Source organism: Alosa pseudoharengus, unplaced genomic scaffold, assembly GCF_046254945.1.
Source record: "Alosa pseudoharengus isolate Yale_2024_CS ecotype anadromous, Long Island Sound unplaced genomic scaffold, YU_APseudo_1.1 YU_APseudo_1.1_scf_13, whole genome shotgun sequence".
Lineage (NCBI taxonomy): Eukaryota > Metazoa > Chordata > Actinopteri > Clupeiformes > Clupeidae > Alosa > Alosa pseudoharengus.
Genome location: NW_027468598.1, coordinates 22,971,468 through 22,986,497, shown reverse-complemented (window position 1 = coordinate 22,986,497; position 15,030 = coordinate 22,971,468). Strand labels below are relative to the sequence as shown.

Genomic DNA, 15,030 nt, shown 5'->3' with positions numbered 1-15,030 from the left:
GACAGCGTTGGACACTGTTATATTCATATTCTAAAGATCACCAGAGTAAAGGTAATCTAATGAATCATGCACAACAAACCGAAAAACATTTCCATTTACGATTGAGCTAATCATGAAGTTAGCTGCACAGAGGAGGCAACACTTAGCTTTCACGTCATGTTGTAAATCGGGGACGCTCTTCCTTCACCACAGATTTAAATGTAACGTTAGTATTCTGATTAATCGCAAAACTTACTTGCAGTACGTACATGAAGCCTAATTTTGGTACACACAGCACCAACAAGATAGCCTACCAAAGAATGTCCACGACAGTCTGCAAAGAATGGAACGTCCAGCCATGGAGAAAACAAATCGCTGTTACCATAGTTACCTTCCGGGGAGGTCAGTTAAATAGGCCACTTAAAGCAATGCACTGCGTAATGCATCAAGTCACATTGGATGAATGAAAGTAGCCTACTTTTACAATAAAGACATAATATGACTTATGCGTTTTCATATTATTTCCTAATCAGAAAACTTAAATGAAAACAGTACAAATAGGCTACCTGATCATCCAGTAGGCCCTACTCAGATTTACAAAAATTAGATGCAGCGATGGAACTTCTATTTAGACATCATTCATGCAAAGATTTTAAATAAAGTTCTTAAACTTTTAAATAAAGTTGGCCTACATGAATGATGTGTTTAGTGTTACATGTTAAGTCCACTGTACAACAATACTGACAAATGGAGTTTAAGCAAATCAAAAAGTAGAATATTTATTTTATAAATTTAATAAACTGGCTGGGTCAAGTTGTGATTTGCTTTCATGAAAACAGCTTTAAGTTTCAGATCTAGTGAATCTGATTTGATGAGTGTAAAGCATGCCACACACATACAAACTTACAACAAGATGTCAAATCATTAAAAATGTCTTTAATATATATATATATATATTTTCTCATAAAACAGTGAAAACATAATTTACAGTTTTAAAATATACACTCATTGTTTCAACATCCCAAGGGGAAATGGAGTCATCAGCACAACACACTGGAATTTCATACAGCAAAATAAATTGGAATTACAACCCAAACTTTTTTACAAAAAAAAAAAAATATATATATAAAAAGAAAGAAATCCAAACACTTTTTAAAAAATCATAATACAATTAAGTACCCTCAAACTTTCTTCTTCGGTGGCTGATGGGTAATAAATTATGAAAACAGCAAAAACAAAAGCTTGATTTGTTATGTTTGTCTTATGAATTTTAGAACACCAATGCAAAAATGAGTAAAGCATGTTTTATCTTAAAAAAATAAAAACACCTTTTGGGCCATAAAACAAATAAATGCTGCCTGTGAAGACGGCCACCAACTAAGTTTGCAGCGAGAAACGGGATAAGTTATTTGATAGACTGCATATTTAACACTGTACCTAACAGCCCAGTCTAACATGATCAGAAAAGTTAACAAAACAGCATCTAGAGTAAAGTGGAGGTTTGGAGTCTGTAATGACTCCCAACAAAAGTAAAAAAAAAAAAAAAAAAAAAAAAAACACCTTGTCATCACAGGTAACAAGATGACTGCACAAACGTGCCCTTGTACAAATAATCAATAAATAATTATAAATATCAGGCAGGGTCCTTAGGGGAAAAAGGGCGAAAGCTTTGAGTTGGTTTACATTACGAATGATGCTCGGGCTCAACAACAGTTTGTGTACCTGTAGGAATGGGTTTAGTCAAAATAATCATCCACCAACCAAGCATAATGCTGCCATCCACTGTTCCATGGGAGTATGACAACAGGCACTAAACCACTTCTAAGAATAGCTATTGGTTTTCAACCAGTCTCATCACCTAGAATACCTCATAAAAGATCACAGACAATTAAGCCCCTATCCACATACACACACACAAAACTGAGTACATTACAGTTGTTCTCTATTGTAAATAAGGGTTATTTTTGTGGGGTTTTTTCTCTTTGAGTTCCACTATGAAATTTATCTATAGGTAGCAGCAGCTGTCAAGTTGGGATTTGGAGAAAACAGTGTGAAAACAGCCATGATTCCACATACACACACAGGCTTAAATCACAGCACAGCACACACAAGGGCAAGTCCTGCCAAAACAGAGTGTAGGCATTATTTTTGTTGCAAGGATCCTTGACGAAATCACAGTATAAAAAGAGTGGTCCAGTTGCTGCCAAAGTATTTCTATACAACTGATACAAAGTGTGCATGATTGCGTCATCTCTGAGAGAGCAATGCCTGGCTATGGTTGAGTTCGTGTCTGAATATCTACCCTTCTCAGTGGGGCACAATGAAAAACTAGTAATGCAAAGTGAAGTCACTTAACACAAACTTAAGTAGCTCCATCCATTCCCAGCAACATTCAGAGGTCAGACAGAAACGATTCGCTCGAATCACCAGGGGTGGTTCATTCAGCTAGCATGCTGCATGCTGTTGGAGAATGGATGGGGACTAAGTGTTTCATATATAGTGCAGGTTCCAGTCACTACCAAGTCCAGTTCGCTTGGGAAATGAGATTCTTACAACATGCCCCCCACTGAAAGGCTGAACAGTAAGTGATTTAATTACGTCAAGAGCGTAAAAGACATAGTTTTAATTGTAGCAAAACAACTTAAGAGTAAAAAAAAGCACGACTGTTGAGATGTTTTTGGTTAGTGTTACATAATAGATCCTAACCCCCTGATATTAAATTGTACATAAAAACCCTACTTCACTCAACAGTAGGAAGGTTCCAGAAAAAAGTGGACTTGTGCAACATGGTATCACAGAAAGCCTCAGTTACCTGCATCTATAAAAACCGACGCACTATGCCAGGGGCGTGCACAGACTTAAGGGCAGGGGCCCAACGCATCTCAAAAGGCCACCGTGTGGGGGGGAGTAGCTATATAACCCATCAAACATTGGCACAACAGCCTAGTAAAAACAGCTTTGGCAAGATGGCCCATGATAGCTAACAATTAATAAAAGTATTGTTCAGGCCCTCTTACTCCTTTCTGAACCCCGAAATAATTTTGCATTCTGTAGAACTGCCCACAATACACTAGTTCAAGTTCTAGCTAGGTCACATAAGTACAAGTGAAGATTGATGTAAAGTAGCATTGACATTATCTTTGATTTGATTAATATTTCAGAAATCAGCATTTGTAACTTCATTGATCCAACCTGTAAGAACTTGTATTAAGATTTCAAAGGTTATTTAACAATTGCACTAGTAATCGTTGCCTATTTCCTCATCTTGCCATGATTGTGTTTTGCATATAATTTTACAGGTGTAGAGGTATGCACGGGCACCTCTGGTAAATAATATCCATGATGATGGGCTAAATAGGTATGTACTCCTTTTTCCTAAATGATGCCCATGTGGAATTCATGCAGTGCCTGCCCACATAGAATTCCATAGGTTTTGCATAGCATTTGAAGTGTTTTTTGTTTTATTTTGGCCACAAAGGGGCACTGGTTCTGTGACAATAAGAGAAGGGCTTTGGGCGTTGCAGACATCCCCCTTCCCCCAAGTGCACGCCACTGCAGAACACTCGCATGGTTGTGGCATACATGTACTGTCTGTGAAGACTCAGAGCATCACAGCACACTTGAATTCTACAGTACCATAGCTTTGTGCGAGACAGAGACCTCGGTCTCTCCTATGACTCATCATATTGACTTTGCATTTTATTTCATTCCTTATTCCTTTTTTTTTTTTGGCTGAATGGTTTCAGGTACAGTATTAGGCCTCTCTCAGTGAGAGTTACACAGTTCAAACAGTACGTAAGCAAAGTAAAGACAACAAAAAGAGACTCCTAGAGTCATCCAAAGGCAACTAAAAGAATTAAGGGAAACAAGTGCAGACTGACTCCAGTTTGGGTGGAGCAGGGCGACACTGCTCCAAGAGGAATGTGTTCACTGTGATTCGGGACGTAGCCAGCCAGAACAGTGGGGTCCGGAACCAGTAACCAGTAATAGGGCTTTACCTTCAGCAACCGTGCTGGGGGTTTAGCTCAAGCAGTGCTAGGTGGGTCTAAAGCTGCTTAGTGAAGGGGTGGCTATAGATGTCCATAGGATCTGTTTAGATGGAATGCAATGTCAGAGAGAGGGGAATATAAGCATTTTGCTGTATTCACCGGTCCCTGTGTTTTTGTTTGCTTGTTTGTTTGTTTGTTTGTTCTGCCCACACACATACTCTCTCCCCCTGAAGTTCTTTCACTTCCTATCTGAGTCAGTGTCTGTGAACATCTGACTGAACTTGCGAAGCTGTTCTGAGGTGGTGTGAGACTCTTGTTGAAGACGTTGGTTGTTCTGCCGCAAGTTATCCATCTCTGCCAGCAGTGCCACCTTATCCTGTTTCTCCTAGGGTAGACATAAGACAGAAATTGAGAAACAGCTAAGAGAAAACTGGATACATACACACAACTACATTATATACACACAATACAGACATCCTTGAAAATACTACCGGGAAAGCAGAGCTTTTTTCTTAAAATCCTATTGAGGTGTATTCATAATGTGACCCACCTTCTCTAGGTCATTGTTCAGTTGCTTCAGCATTACCTCCAGTTGGTATAACCGTCCAGACAGGTCACCTTGCACCTCATCACTGTAGCAAAAATATAACACACACACACACACACATACAGCACGGTTTGTAACATTGAAAAGCACAACCAAGTTAGGCAAGCTCAGTGGATAAATGAGTGCTTAGTAATACTATACAATTCACTTCCTAAATATCAGTTTTTTGTTTTTAAAAGATTTCCAAAAAAAGGAGCTATGTGAAATTCTGTAGGATTCAAGTCATCTTCAAAGTAGCCATGCAGCACTCCTCTATTGACCTGGTACTACAAGTGGTATTAAGAAATAGCAAGCAACTAGGACAACACTGAGCATAGGCATTTTTGACATGGTGTCAAAACCTTTGTTTTGTCACATTCTGTTGCTATTTCTAGGTCATTTTTTAAAAAAAGAGCACACAGCATAACTCTTGATTTTGCTGGCAAGATACATGTAAGGATGCCCTGGTTATGACAGCTCAGATTATTATATATTATATAAGGTCTCTAGAACATTCAAATATCAACAGATACCCTGGACCCCAGAAATGAGCCAGGGAGGAATATGCAAAACAAACTACTGTGATTATCTAAAGTCTGGGGTATGTAAAAAGGAAGCCTGTATCTACATCTACAGTACACACACACACACACACACACACACACACACACACACACACAACTACACACACAACTACACACACAACTACACATGATGCATCATGCACTCTCACCTGGGGCTTGTCAGGTCACATCAGGGATTCCACGAAAACATTCAAGTAAAAGAACTTGCATTTAATTCGTGCAGTCGTGCAAACATCTCTATACTGTACTTCAGATTAATCCTACTATGCTTCATCTACTAATACACAAGTAGAAACATACAATATCACAATTGCATACCAATCTGATTTCATAAAAAAAAGACTGTATGTACACAATGTCCACGGCCACACAACTGGTTTTACACAACAATAATTACTGTGCAAGTATTGTGAAAAGCTGGGTGTCAGTTCAATAGCAGTGCAAAGGACAATTGCGATAGCTTTGCATTGTGCTGGGGTTGGGAGTGCATTTATTGGGTACGCAATAGGGGTATGGAGTAGTTCAGCAAAAGGTTCACCATCATGATGGCAATCATGACAAAATGCATTCCATAGACAAAGATTCTAGAGCACTACTCTCTAAAATCTTTAGTCACTTCAAAATCAAAATACAAAGAGCTAACTACATGACGGAAGATGTGTACCTGCTGAAGGTGGGGGTTGTGCGTGGCGTCTGTGGCGTGTGGAAGTGCACAGGGCTGGCCGCTGGTTGGCTGTCTTGCAGTCCAGTGTTTGGCTCCGACAGTGAGAACAGAGACACGGCTCTTTGCACTGGAACACAATCACAAATACACAGATGAAAAACAAGTAAGAAAACAATTAGAGGTATTTCCACCCAGAGATGTCCTGAATATGTAGGAGACAAGGCAGCTGTCATGATGTGTGCATCAAATGGAGTACTGGGTGTCCAAACAGTAAACACACACAAATATACTCTCTCTCTCTCTCACACACACACACAAAAGGGTTAAGACATAAGATTATAAGGTGTAGGCCTACACTACAGCCCACTCCCAGCATCCCAATCACCAGCTGTTTAACTGCAGCAACTTTAATATAGTTAATTGGATGTGAATGCACTACATTCTCTTACACTCTCTCTCACACACACACACACACACACACACACACACACAAAAAAGGGTTAAGGTATAACAGATTATGGTGTAGGCCTACAGCCCACTCCCAACCACCAGCTTTGTAACTGAAGCAACTTTAATATAGTTAATTGGATCTGAATGCACTACATACGCATCCAAATCCTCTATGTAGGTCCACTCAAACAGACACACACACACTTACCCTCATATGCTTTAGCAGCACTGACTAGGCTTGACCATTCCAAGCCACAGGCAGTGTCAGGCAACGGCATCAGCCCTGGGTCTAGCCGCCGCAGTGGAGGCACCTTATCCATCATCTCCGAGAGGGACACCTCAGACGCTGACAGTGGCACTACAAACACAAACACACACACACACACACAGGTTTGGACAAGAAATGTGGTAGGACTTCAACCAAATAATCTTTATTTTCTGATATTTAACGACACCCTTTATTGTGAATAATAGCAAGTGATGTGGCAGATGAGTTCATGCACGGGTACCTTTCTTCCCGCCCACAACTGCCATGTGTTGCGAGTGGTTGTGCCGTCGGCTGGGGAGAGTGCAGCTGAAGAGGAGGTCGCTGGAGGCGGGGTGGCAGTCAAACAGTGGCGTGGTGGGGTAGCTGGGGTCTCTGCGGCTGCTCGACAGGCTCTCGTCGGAGAAGGTGCGCTGCAGGTTACGCCGCTGACTCTGCACGCGTCAACACAGTCAACACAGCCAACACATTAAATCACATACAGCAGTGTCAATCAATCATGTCTTTCTTTCTATGAAGAATTTGATGTGCATTGCAGAGAATGATGGCTACATTAAAAGTGCTATGTGACGACCCGGCTCTCTTGTAATACCACATTATACCACATGTGGCCGCTGTATTAAATACAGTACACATCATTGGAAGAGTGCCGTGTGGCTGTGTTCAAGACAACTCAGAACCTACAGATTTCCACATAGCTTAAAACTCTGGGAGTGAGAGAAGTACCTTCTCTCTGGGAGGGGTGGGGTCTGCAGGGTTGTCCATGATGATGAGTTTCTTCAGGTCGTCTTCTATAGTGCTCTTATGGGATCGCCTAGGCGAGCGGAGGTCCCTTAGGGACGCCCTCAAACGTGGCTGCCCAAACACGTTTTTACTGTTCATGTCCACCTGCCTGCTTTTGCTAACACACACACACACACAAAAATCCCCTTAAGTGTTTATGCCAAACCACAAATTCTCAAAATAGGTATAGTGTTACACATTAAAAACCTATCCCCTCATATATATCAGCAATATGAGCTTAACACTGATAGGCTAATGACCAGTGTAACATATAGCTTTTGGGCCTACCTGCTGCTGCTGCTGTCGGAACCGCTGGTTCCAGTGGTACTGGCCGCTGTGCTGGGGCCTTCCTGCTGCCATGCAGCCTTACTGGGTTTCCCGTATAAGGCCTTGGGTGAGGACTGGGCTGTGCCTAGAGTGCCTGTGGCAGTGGAGGGTCTGAAGGGCTGGGATTTCTCTGCTGTGGGGGTATTATACCTCTGTGGGGTGTAGGCCCTGTCAAACATAAATCCACACAAATACAACTATTATAAAAAAGATCTTTCAAATTATATGACCTCAAATCCACCAATTGAAAGAGTCCACCAATTGAAAGATGTTTAGTTAATTTTTGAAAAATGGGAAAGGTGCAACATTAGGCCAAGAAAAAAAACATTACATTTTGGAGCGGCTCAATGAAATAAGTTTCACTTTCTGTAACATTACCAGGATTTGACCCTAGGTTTTTGTGCTCTCCAAGTGCCTCTCTGGTGATCAGTGTACAAACACATAAAAGACACATACTCCGATAGTTATGGACTCATTCATTCGCTCACACCCACCTGGGTTTGAAGCAGTCATTGCTGCTGGTTCCCACGGGTGCTGTGACTGTACGTGTGCGGTAGCTCTTGGTCGGGATGCCGGGAGACGAGTCCCTCCTGTTCATCTCCCCCAAACTGACGGCCCCCGAAAGCTCCTGCAGCCCACTGTAGGTGGCCGAGCCGGTCAGGGGCTTGGAGAAGGCGGCAGTGTGCCCGCGGCTGACCCTGCCCCCCTGGGCGCTGGGCGTGTGCAGCATGCTGGCGTCGATGCCGCTGTCGCTGGAGCTGCCCTTGGCGCCGAGCTGCTCGGGGTCTGGGTCTGACGGATCGCCGAGGCCCCCCATGCCCCCGGCGCTGCCGCCGGAACCGTCAAACCATCGCTCGTCACTGTGACTGCTGGACGCGTTGCTGGACAGGGTGTTGCTGCTGGAGTGGCTGGAGTACTGCACCTCCCCCTGGAACGAGCAGAGCAGAAAGAGCGGAAGAACAGATGGAACAAAGTTTTATAGATAAATATTTGTGTGAAGGCAAGAGGAAGGCTTTATGGTGAAAGCCACTTCCTTCAACTTTGCTTAGTCATGATACATGATAACTAAAAGATCCAGTAAACACAGATTAAAGAGCTATGACTTTTTATATTAAGAAACTGGGGTAAAAGCCATTCCATACTATTCACTAAAAGGCAAGCTGCACTGGTTGAGTCAAGCTAAATCCTCAAGGATTTACAGACCGACACAACATGTAAGAACATGTGTTGACCAATTGCACTGTGTATTTAAAGCCTTAAAGAGACACTCCAGCCATTGATTAACCCCTAAAAAACGCATATTAGTTCCCCAAAGGTACATCTTCGCACATTTTTTCATGAAACAAATTCCTTTGCAGCCTTGAATTGGCATGTATGTATATTTACCCCCACTGCCACATCTCTGATGTGGGGAACTAATTGACCCCTGCCAACATTCAGCTCCTCCTGGTTTAGGCACAGGGCTATCATATGAGTCTAACCTCAATTTACACCATGCTAGCTGTAATACTGGAGTAATTCAGCTAAGGTTGCCTAAAAGGTGATGCATCAAAATGGTAATGTATCTGCTCTCTATCACTTTCTACAATTGTTAGAAACACAGTGGTGGGATAGACCAATATGAATATGGTTTGATAGTGTTATTAAATGGCTAGCAATATTATGCTAATGTAAGATAGCTAACTCTGACATGTTAGCTTGCTTATCTGATAAAGCTAAGCATGCAAAATAGATTAAAGCTGTTTTCCAAAATGATTTGTAAAAGTCCACCCTGCAAGTCAGTCAGGATTGTAGCTGGTGCACTGCCCAGCTACACCAGAAGTACACTGTTTATTTCACTCATGATGCGTCTTATATCACCTAATGGACATGTGAAAAGAGCTTGAGTGGGTCTTTGAGATAATTGTGTGTAATTCTGGTCTGGTTACTGCATAACAAAGATCTGTTTATTGAGGTTAATTATGCTGTGTGCCGTTCTCTCACTTTTGAATGCCGGTTGGGCGATTGATTCTCTGGTGTATCTTGGCGGCGAGGCTTCCTCTGGTTCACAACGCCAACGGAAACACCACGAGCGTAGGCAGGCAGATGCCACATTGGTTCTGAGAGGGGGAACGAACACACACGCACACGGTCACAAAAATAACGCATCAAGAGGACTTGGATTTAAAACGATGCTGTTCTAAAAAAATCCCAAAACATTTTTGATACAGAAAGCTTAGACTTCACACCCGACTGAATTTACCTTATTTGCCCCAGAGCCTTATAGATCTCTCTCTAGGGCTCTTATTTGCCCACAATACATCTTGCACACTACATGCAGCCTGCAGCAACAGCCCCAACGTCATACCTGGGTGTGTTTGTTTTGTTTATACACATCTTAGCAACAGATCAGGCTCAAATCCAGTTGCTCCATATTGAAATTACACCCAGTATGTAAAACAAGATGAATGAATCTATCATACCCCCCCATCCACAATCTTGTGGGTGTTGTTGACCTTTGAGTAGACCAATCAAGGCAAAGGGGAAAGACCTGAAATACTGTTTGGGTTTCAATGAGGAAACACTCAATATAAAACTTCTTCCATTGTGCTAAGATTATGGGGGAAATCGATCAATGATGTTGTCTTTGCAGTTTGCACTTGAACATACTTGAACTGGAATCCACAGGTTTCAAGTAGCACTTGGCATGCACTCTCATAAGTCATACTGTGACAGTAGTTTTAGTAGATGAATACAGAAAGTAAATTTGACTCAAAGTTCACTCATAAGACTAGAGCTCCTATTGCATTTACCCTCACAAAACATCAGGAACAGCTTCAGATTCCTTATTCTGGAATGGGAGTATGCTGCTACTTTACTTCTAAATGTATAAAAATAGACATTTCAGGCTGCAGTCCTGAAATTATCTGCAAAGCTTAATTGGGCATATTCATAACCACAGCTTGAAGTTCTGTGTTCACTCCACTCGCACACACTTGTTGACATAGTTGGTAACTAGTCATTAGGATGCAAACATATATTAAAATGCATTTACGCTGAAAAACTGTGTTGGTTTCAGGCCACATGTTTGTGTGTGTGCATGTGTGCGTGTATGCATACCATTCTTGGCCCTCTCCATGGTGCTTTCCTGACTTGTGAAGCCTGAGGAGTCTCCACTGGAAATGTCTAGATTCAGAGGTGGTTCATACATGAGACTGCGCTGGGTGCCAAACCTGCAGCGATGTACAGACAAACACAAAATACTGGATTTGAACCTTTGAGACAAAAACAGACTGCTGGATCAACCACCCTTTTGTGTCAAATAACCTTATTAAAACCAAATGTATTTTCTTAAACTTTATTTCATGCGGCTTCCGGCCATCACATGCTTTGCAAAATCCCCAATAATTCAATACCAAGGGACACTACATCGTTCTCTGTTCTACCCTGATGAAGGCCATGTTGGCCGAAACATGTTGGCATAATTATACGAGTTCGATCATGAAAAAGCCTATTTAAATAAAGTTTTTTTTTTAAAAATTCAAGAAGAGTGCCTTGGAAGAACTTGTTTTGCATAGAATTTGATTTATTTAACCAAAGAGCACCTTCGGATACAAAGTGAGTTCACCCTCTTGAGGAGTGCCGAAGCCCTCCTGCTCCATGTCTTGAAACCAAGGGACACTACTATATTGAACACACATCCAGAATGATCAGTTTCTCTGTTGGCAGATATTTGCCAACTAGACACCACTCAAACATTCAGAAGATTCAAGTGTATGTAATATGAAGTGTGTAACTAAAGCATTAAGTAAGAAGAATATAGTGACGACAAATCAGACCCCAAAACCCCAGCTAAATCTTAATTTCTAGACTTAATTTTGACTTGCAGTTGTTGACAACTGCAGTTGTTTTGTTTGATTTTGGGTTTCACTGTTCACTGCCATGTAAAACAGGTTGAGCAAGACCAGCACACAAGCAAACTACACGCTACGGTGTGCACAACAGCATGCCTAGGGCTTCCTTACACGAGTGTCACCGTACACATGGCTATATCCAACACGCTCCTGTAATCACACAACACTGCACCTCTAGACACTGTACTGAGACAGCCGATTCTACAAACAAACAACTGCACAATTTTGTATATCTATTTTTCCCCCCCACAGACTGAAGCTAGTAACTTATTAGACAACAACATATGATGTTGTTAGTATGCTCAGCTAGTTTCAGATCCCTCCTTCCTGGCACATGCGGACTGGACAGATAAACGTCCAGATGCTACCCTAACTAGTAATGTATCCAAGTCAGTTAATGTTTTATTAATAAGGCAGTGATATGCTATCAATGACACCTCACTGGGATAAGCAACCAGGTACTTTATAAATATGGAAACACCCTTGCTATAACTCCACTGTTTCCCTGTTTTCCTTTTTCTGATGACAAATGAAAGAAAAATCCAATTTTAGTTAAAATGTTATACACTTTTTATACTTATAGTCTTCAGAAATCTCTTGTTAAATCAGACTAAAAGTTAGAAGTGTTACTTTTACCTAGTTCTCAACCGACTACGGTCTGAATTAAGAAACGGGAACTAGAGTGAACTCTAGCTGCTCCTCTAGCAGCGCACATGCACCCCCGAGCCGTCGCTCTGCTTGTCCAAACCTGTCTGTGTTTGGCGCTGTGAAAAGAGGGCGCTGACCTGTCTGGGGATTTGTAGTGCACAAAGGGCCTGCTGAGTCCTGGCCCAGGGCCAGGGCTGGAGAAGCTGGCTGAGGGGTTTCGGAAGGGCAGGCTCCTGTCACTGCCTACTGGTGGAGACATGCTGTAATGGTTCTCCGGGTAGCTCACAGGCCTGGGACCAAAGCACAGCAACAACACTTCTTAACTAAAAGGACCAGGGCAGGCGTTTGCTTCTTTAAATTAGACTTGCCTCTTTAAATGCTTCTTTTTCCATTGTTGCTATTTTATTGTTATCATTATGGATATTGTTATTACTATGCTTAATGTAGGCTTTTCAACTTTATTTGAAACAAATAATGCTATGTTTATATACTTTAAGTCGCTTTGGACAAAACCGTCTGCCAAATACTAGCAAAACAAACATAAGACTACTACTACGTATGCACGTAAGAAGACTACTACTACGTATGCAGCCAATCCTACTATGAGGCAGCACACAATAACACTAGACAAAGCAGGGGTGTTAACACAGAAGCAATTGGTCCATGAAGCGATTATGTGTAGAGCAAATGCAGCAACGTTGTCTGATCCATCTCTCTGGGCCCTGCCCCTGAGGAGTCTGTCCTACCTCTTGCTGGAGGGGTGCTGAGGCTCTCGGTAGGGAATGGGCATCATGGCCTTGTGAAGGCGTCCAGGTAGGGGCATGGGCGCAACGACAGGGGTCCAGCTATGAGAGCGGGAGTCCAGCACGGGGAGCGGACTGGTGCCAGGCGGCCGGTCCCAGCGCCAGACAGGCTGGCGAAGGGTGGCGGGGTAACCAGCGGCCAGGGGCTCCACTTCGCCCCTCTGCTCTAACGTCTTCATCTCGTACTCCTCTGTGCACCCCCTGCACATGTGACACACACACACACACACACACACACACACACACACACACACACACACACAAATAAATACTGTTGCGATATTCATAAATGTGCTTGCCAATTCCAACGTTCAAAAGCTCTCCTGACCCCAAAACATTCTCGTTTTCTACGCTGCCTGCTGTGATTGTCTGACCTGCGCGCCTCGCCTTCTTCGTTGGGTGGGATGATGAGCACTTTGACGGTGACAGACGTGCGCAGGAGGTCGATCATCTGCTCGTGCGTGAGCGTGACGGCCGCCACCTTGCAGATCTCCACCAGCCGGCTGCCCTGCCGAAGGCCCGCCTGCCAGGCGAACCCGTACTCCTCCACCTCGGACACAGTACCGTCCACACGGACGTGGAAGCCCAGCTGGCCCAGGCCGTTCCGCCGCAGCGTCATGTCCGTCGTCTCACAGCCCACCGTCAGAGCCTGTAGAGAGAGAGAGAAAGAGAAAGAAAGAAAGAGGGAGAGAGAGGGAGGGAAAGATAGAGCGAGTGGGATGGAAAAAGGGAGAGGAGGAGTAAGTGTTATTTCAACAATCCAATTAATTTCTATGATGTATAAACACAAGAACAGCTAAGCAATTCACACAACCAATGGAGCCATTGTTACTGCTTAGTATGGCCACATGGTTGTATGAATTTCATCCTTCTTGCTCTAACTATAAACAACAGTTGTCTGTAAGAAAAAACTGTTGTCACTTTGGGCTCATATTTTATGTTGAATTCATATAATTCAATCTATAGAATGAATTGTCTTCCAATATAATCATCATCATCTACAAAGAAAAGGCAAAATGTAAAAGCCCTCAGTCTCACGTTTGGCTAGAAGATAATGAGAGGGAAAGGGAATAATGTGAAAGGGATTTCACGCTCTTTGGCTATTGTTTTGCTACAATGAGTTGCACCGACTTATTAACAATGTCCAGAGTCCAACATCAAGCCTCTCTATCGAGGACAGCAAGATAGGTGCATGTTCCCTTAGTGGCTTAACTTTCCCTCCCAGATGCCCAGACAGGAGGGCGAGCCAGACACACCTAAGCCAACTTCAGCGCAAACAACCAGCTGGAGGCCTCACCTTAAGTCTCTGAACAACCTCTCGGATGTCCTGTGCACAGCCCTCAGGCACTCGCAGTGAGACGTGGTCCCCGCGCCCAAAGTAGATCTTCAGGGCCAGCCTCTCTGGCATCCAGCCGATGATGTCGGCGCAGAAGCAGTTGAACACCACCTCCTTGGTGCCGAGGTCGGCCAGCAGCACAAACTCCTTGGAGATGCCCAGTGCGCACGGCAGGTCCGCCGAGCCGCCACCGGCAAAGTCCTGCGCCAACACACGCCAGCTGACCGCCCCCACGGAGTCCTGCTCGGCGCCATCGCGTGCCCGCACCCGCTCACGCCGCTTGGACGCCAGCGAGATGAGGTTGTTGAGCTTACCCGAGGTGTCCAGTGGCGTGCTGCTGACGCAGTTCTGGGCCAGGTCGCGCAGGTATTCCTGCCGCGTCCGCGTCGCCATGGTGTGGAACTTCTCCGACTTGTGCGCCGCGTTCTCGGCATTGATCACCTTGGCCAGCAGGAAGCTGCGGAAGGCCTCGGGGTCACGGAAGGTCACATTGCTGGGAGGGATGGGCGGTCCGAACGGAGGCACATCTTTCATGCGGGTTACAGCCACACTGCACGGAGACAGACAAGCACTTCAAATTGCTGCTCTGCTCTATGGTACATAACGAACTGTACGCAATCTTGTGTTAGTTAGTCGGTTTTTGCCATAATATGCCAATATTACTGCTACCAAGATTCAAATGCTTGCTGTATTACATCGAATTCACTTATTATTAGGCAAAGG

General features: G+C 43.6%; 1 protein-coding gene across 3 annotated transcripts in view; it reads right to left on the bottom strand.

Annotated features, from left to right (window-relative positions):
* Positions 1 to 898: 898 nt before the first annotated feature.
* sipa1l3 (signal-induced proliferation-associated 1 like 3) overlaps positions 899 to 15,030 on the bottom strand; it is a 26,955-nt gene continuing 12,823 nt past the window's right edge. The window contains exons 8-21 of one of the 3 annotated variants that reach the window (XM_076282585.1): positions 14,269 to 14,857; positions 13,346 to 13,620; positions 12,915 to 13,172; positions 12,306 to 12,458; positions 10,727 to 10,839; positions 9,611 to 9,726; positions 8,122 to 8,555; positions 7,589 to 7,795; positions 7,244 to 7,418; positions 6,762 to 6,951; positions 6,461 to 6,610; positions 5,803 to 5,929; positions 4,519 to 4,600; positions 899 to 4,353 (exon numbers count right to left, since the gene is read on the bottom strand). In XM_076282585.1, the coding sequence (XP_076138700.1) occupies positions 4,207 to 4,353; positions 4,519 to 4,600; positions 5,803 to 5,929; positions 6,461 to 6,610; positions 6,762 to 6,951; positions 7,244 to 7,418; positions 7,589 to 7,795; positions 8,122 to 8,555; positions 9,611 to 9,726; positions 10,727 to 10,839; positions 12,306 to 12,458; positions 12,915 to 13,172; positions 13,346 to 13,620; positions 14,269 to 14,857 (3,016 nt within the window). In that variant the 3' untranslated portion in view covers positions 899 to 4,206. Of the gene's footprint in view, positions 4,354 to 4,518; positions 4,601 to 5,802; positions 5,930 to 6,460; positions 6,611 to 6,761; positions 6,952 to 7,243; positions 7,419 to 7,588; positions 7,796 to 8,121; positions 8,556 to 9,610; positions 9,727 to 10,726; positions 10,840 to 12,305; positions 12,459 to 12,914; positions 13,173 to 13,345; positions 13,621 to 14,268; positions 14,858 to 15,030 lie in introns of those variants that run through there. The other 2 variants (XM_076282586.1, XM_076282587.1) reach the window with 2 other exon arrangements.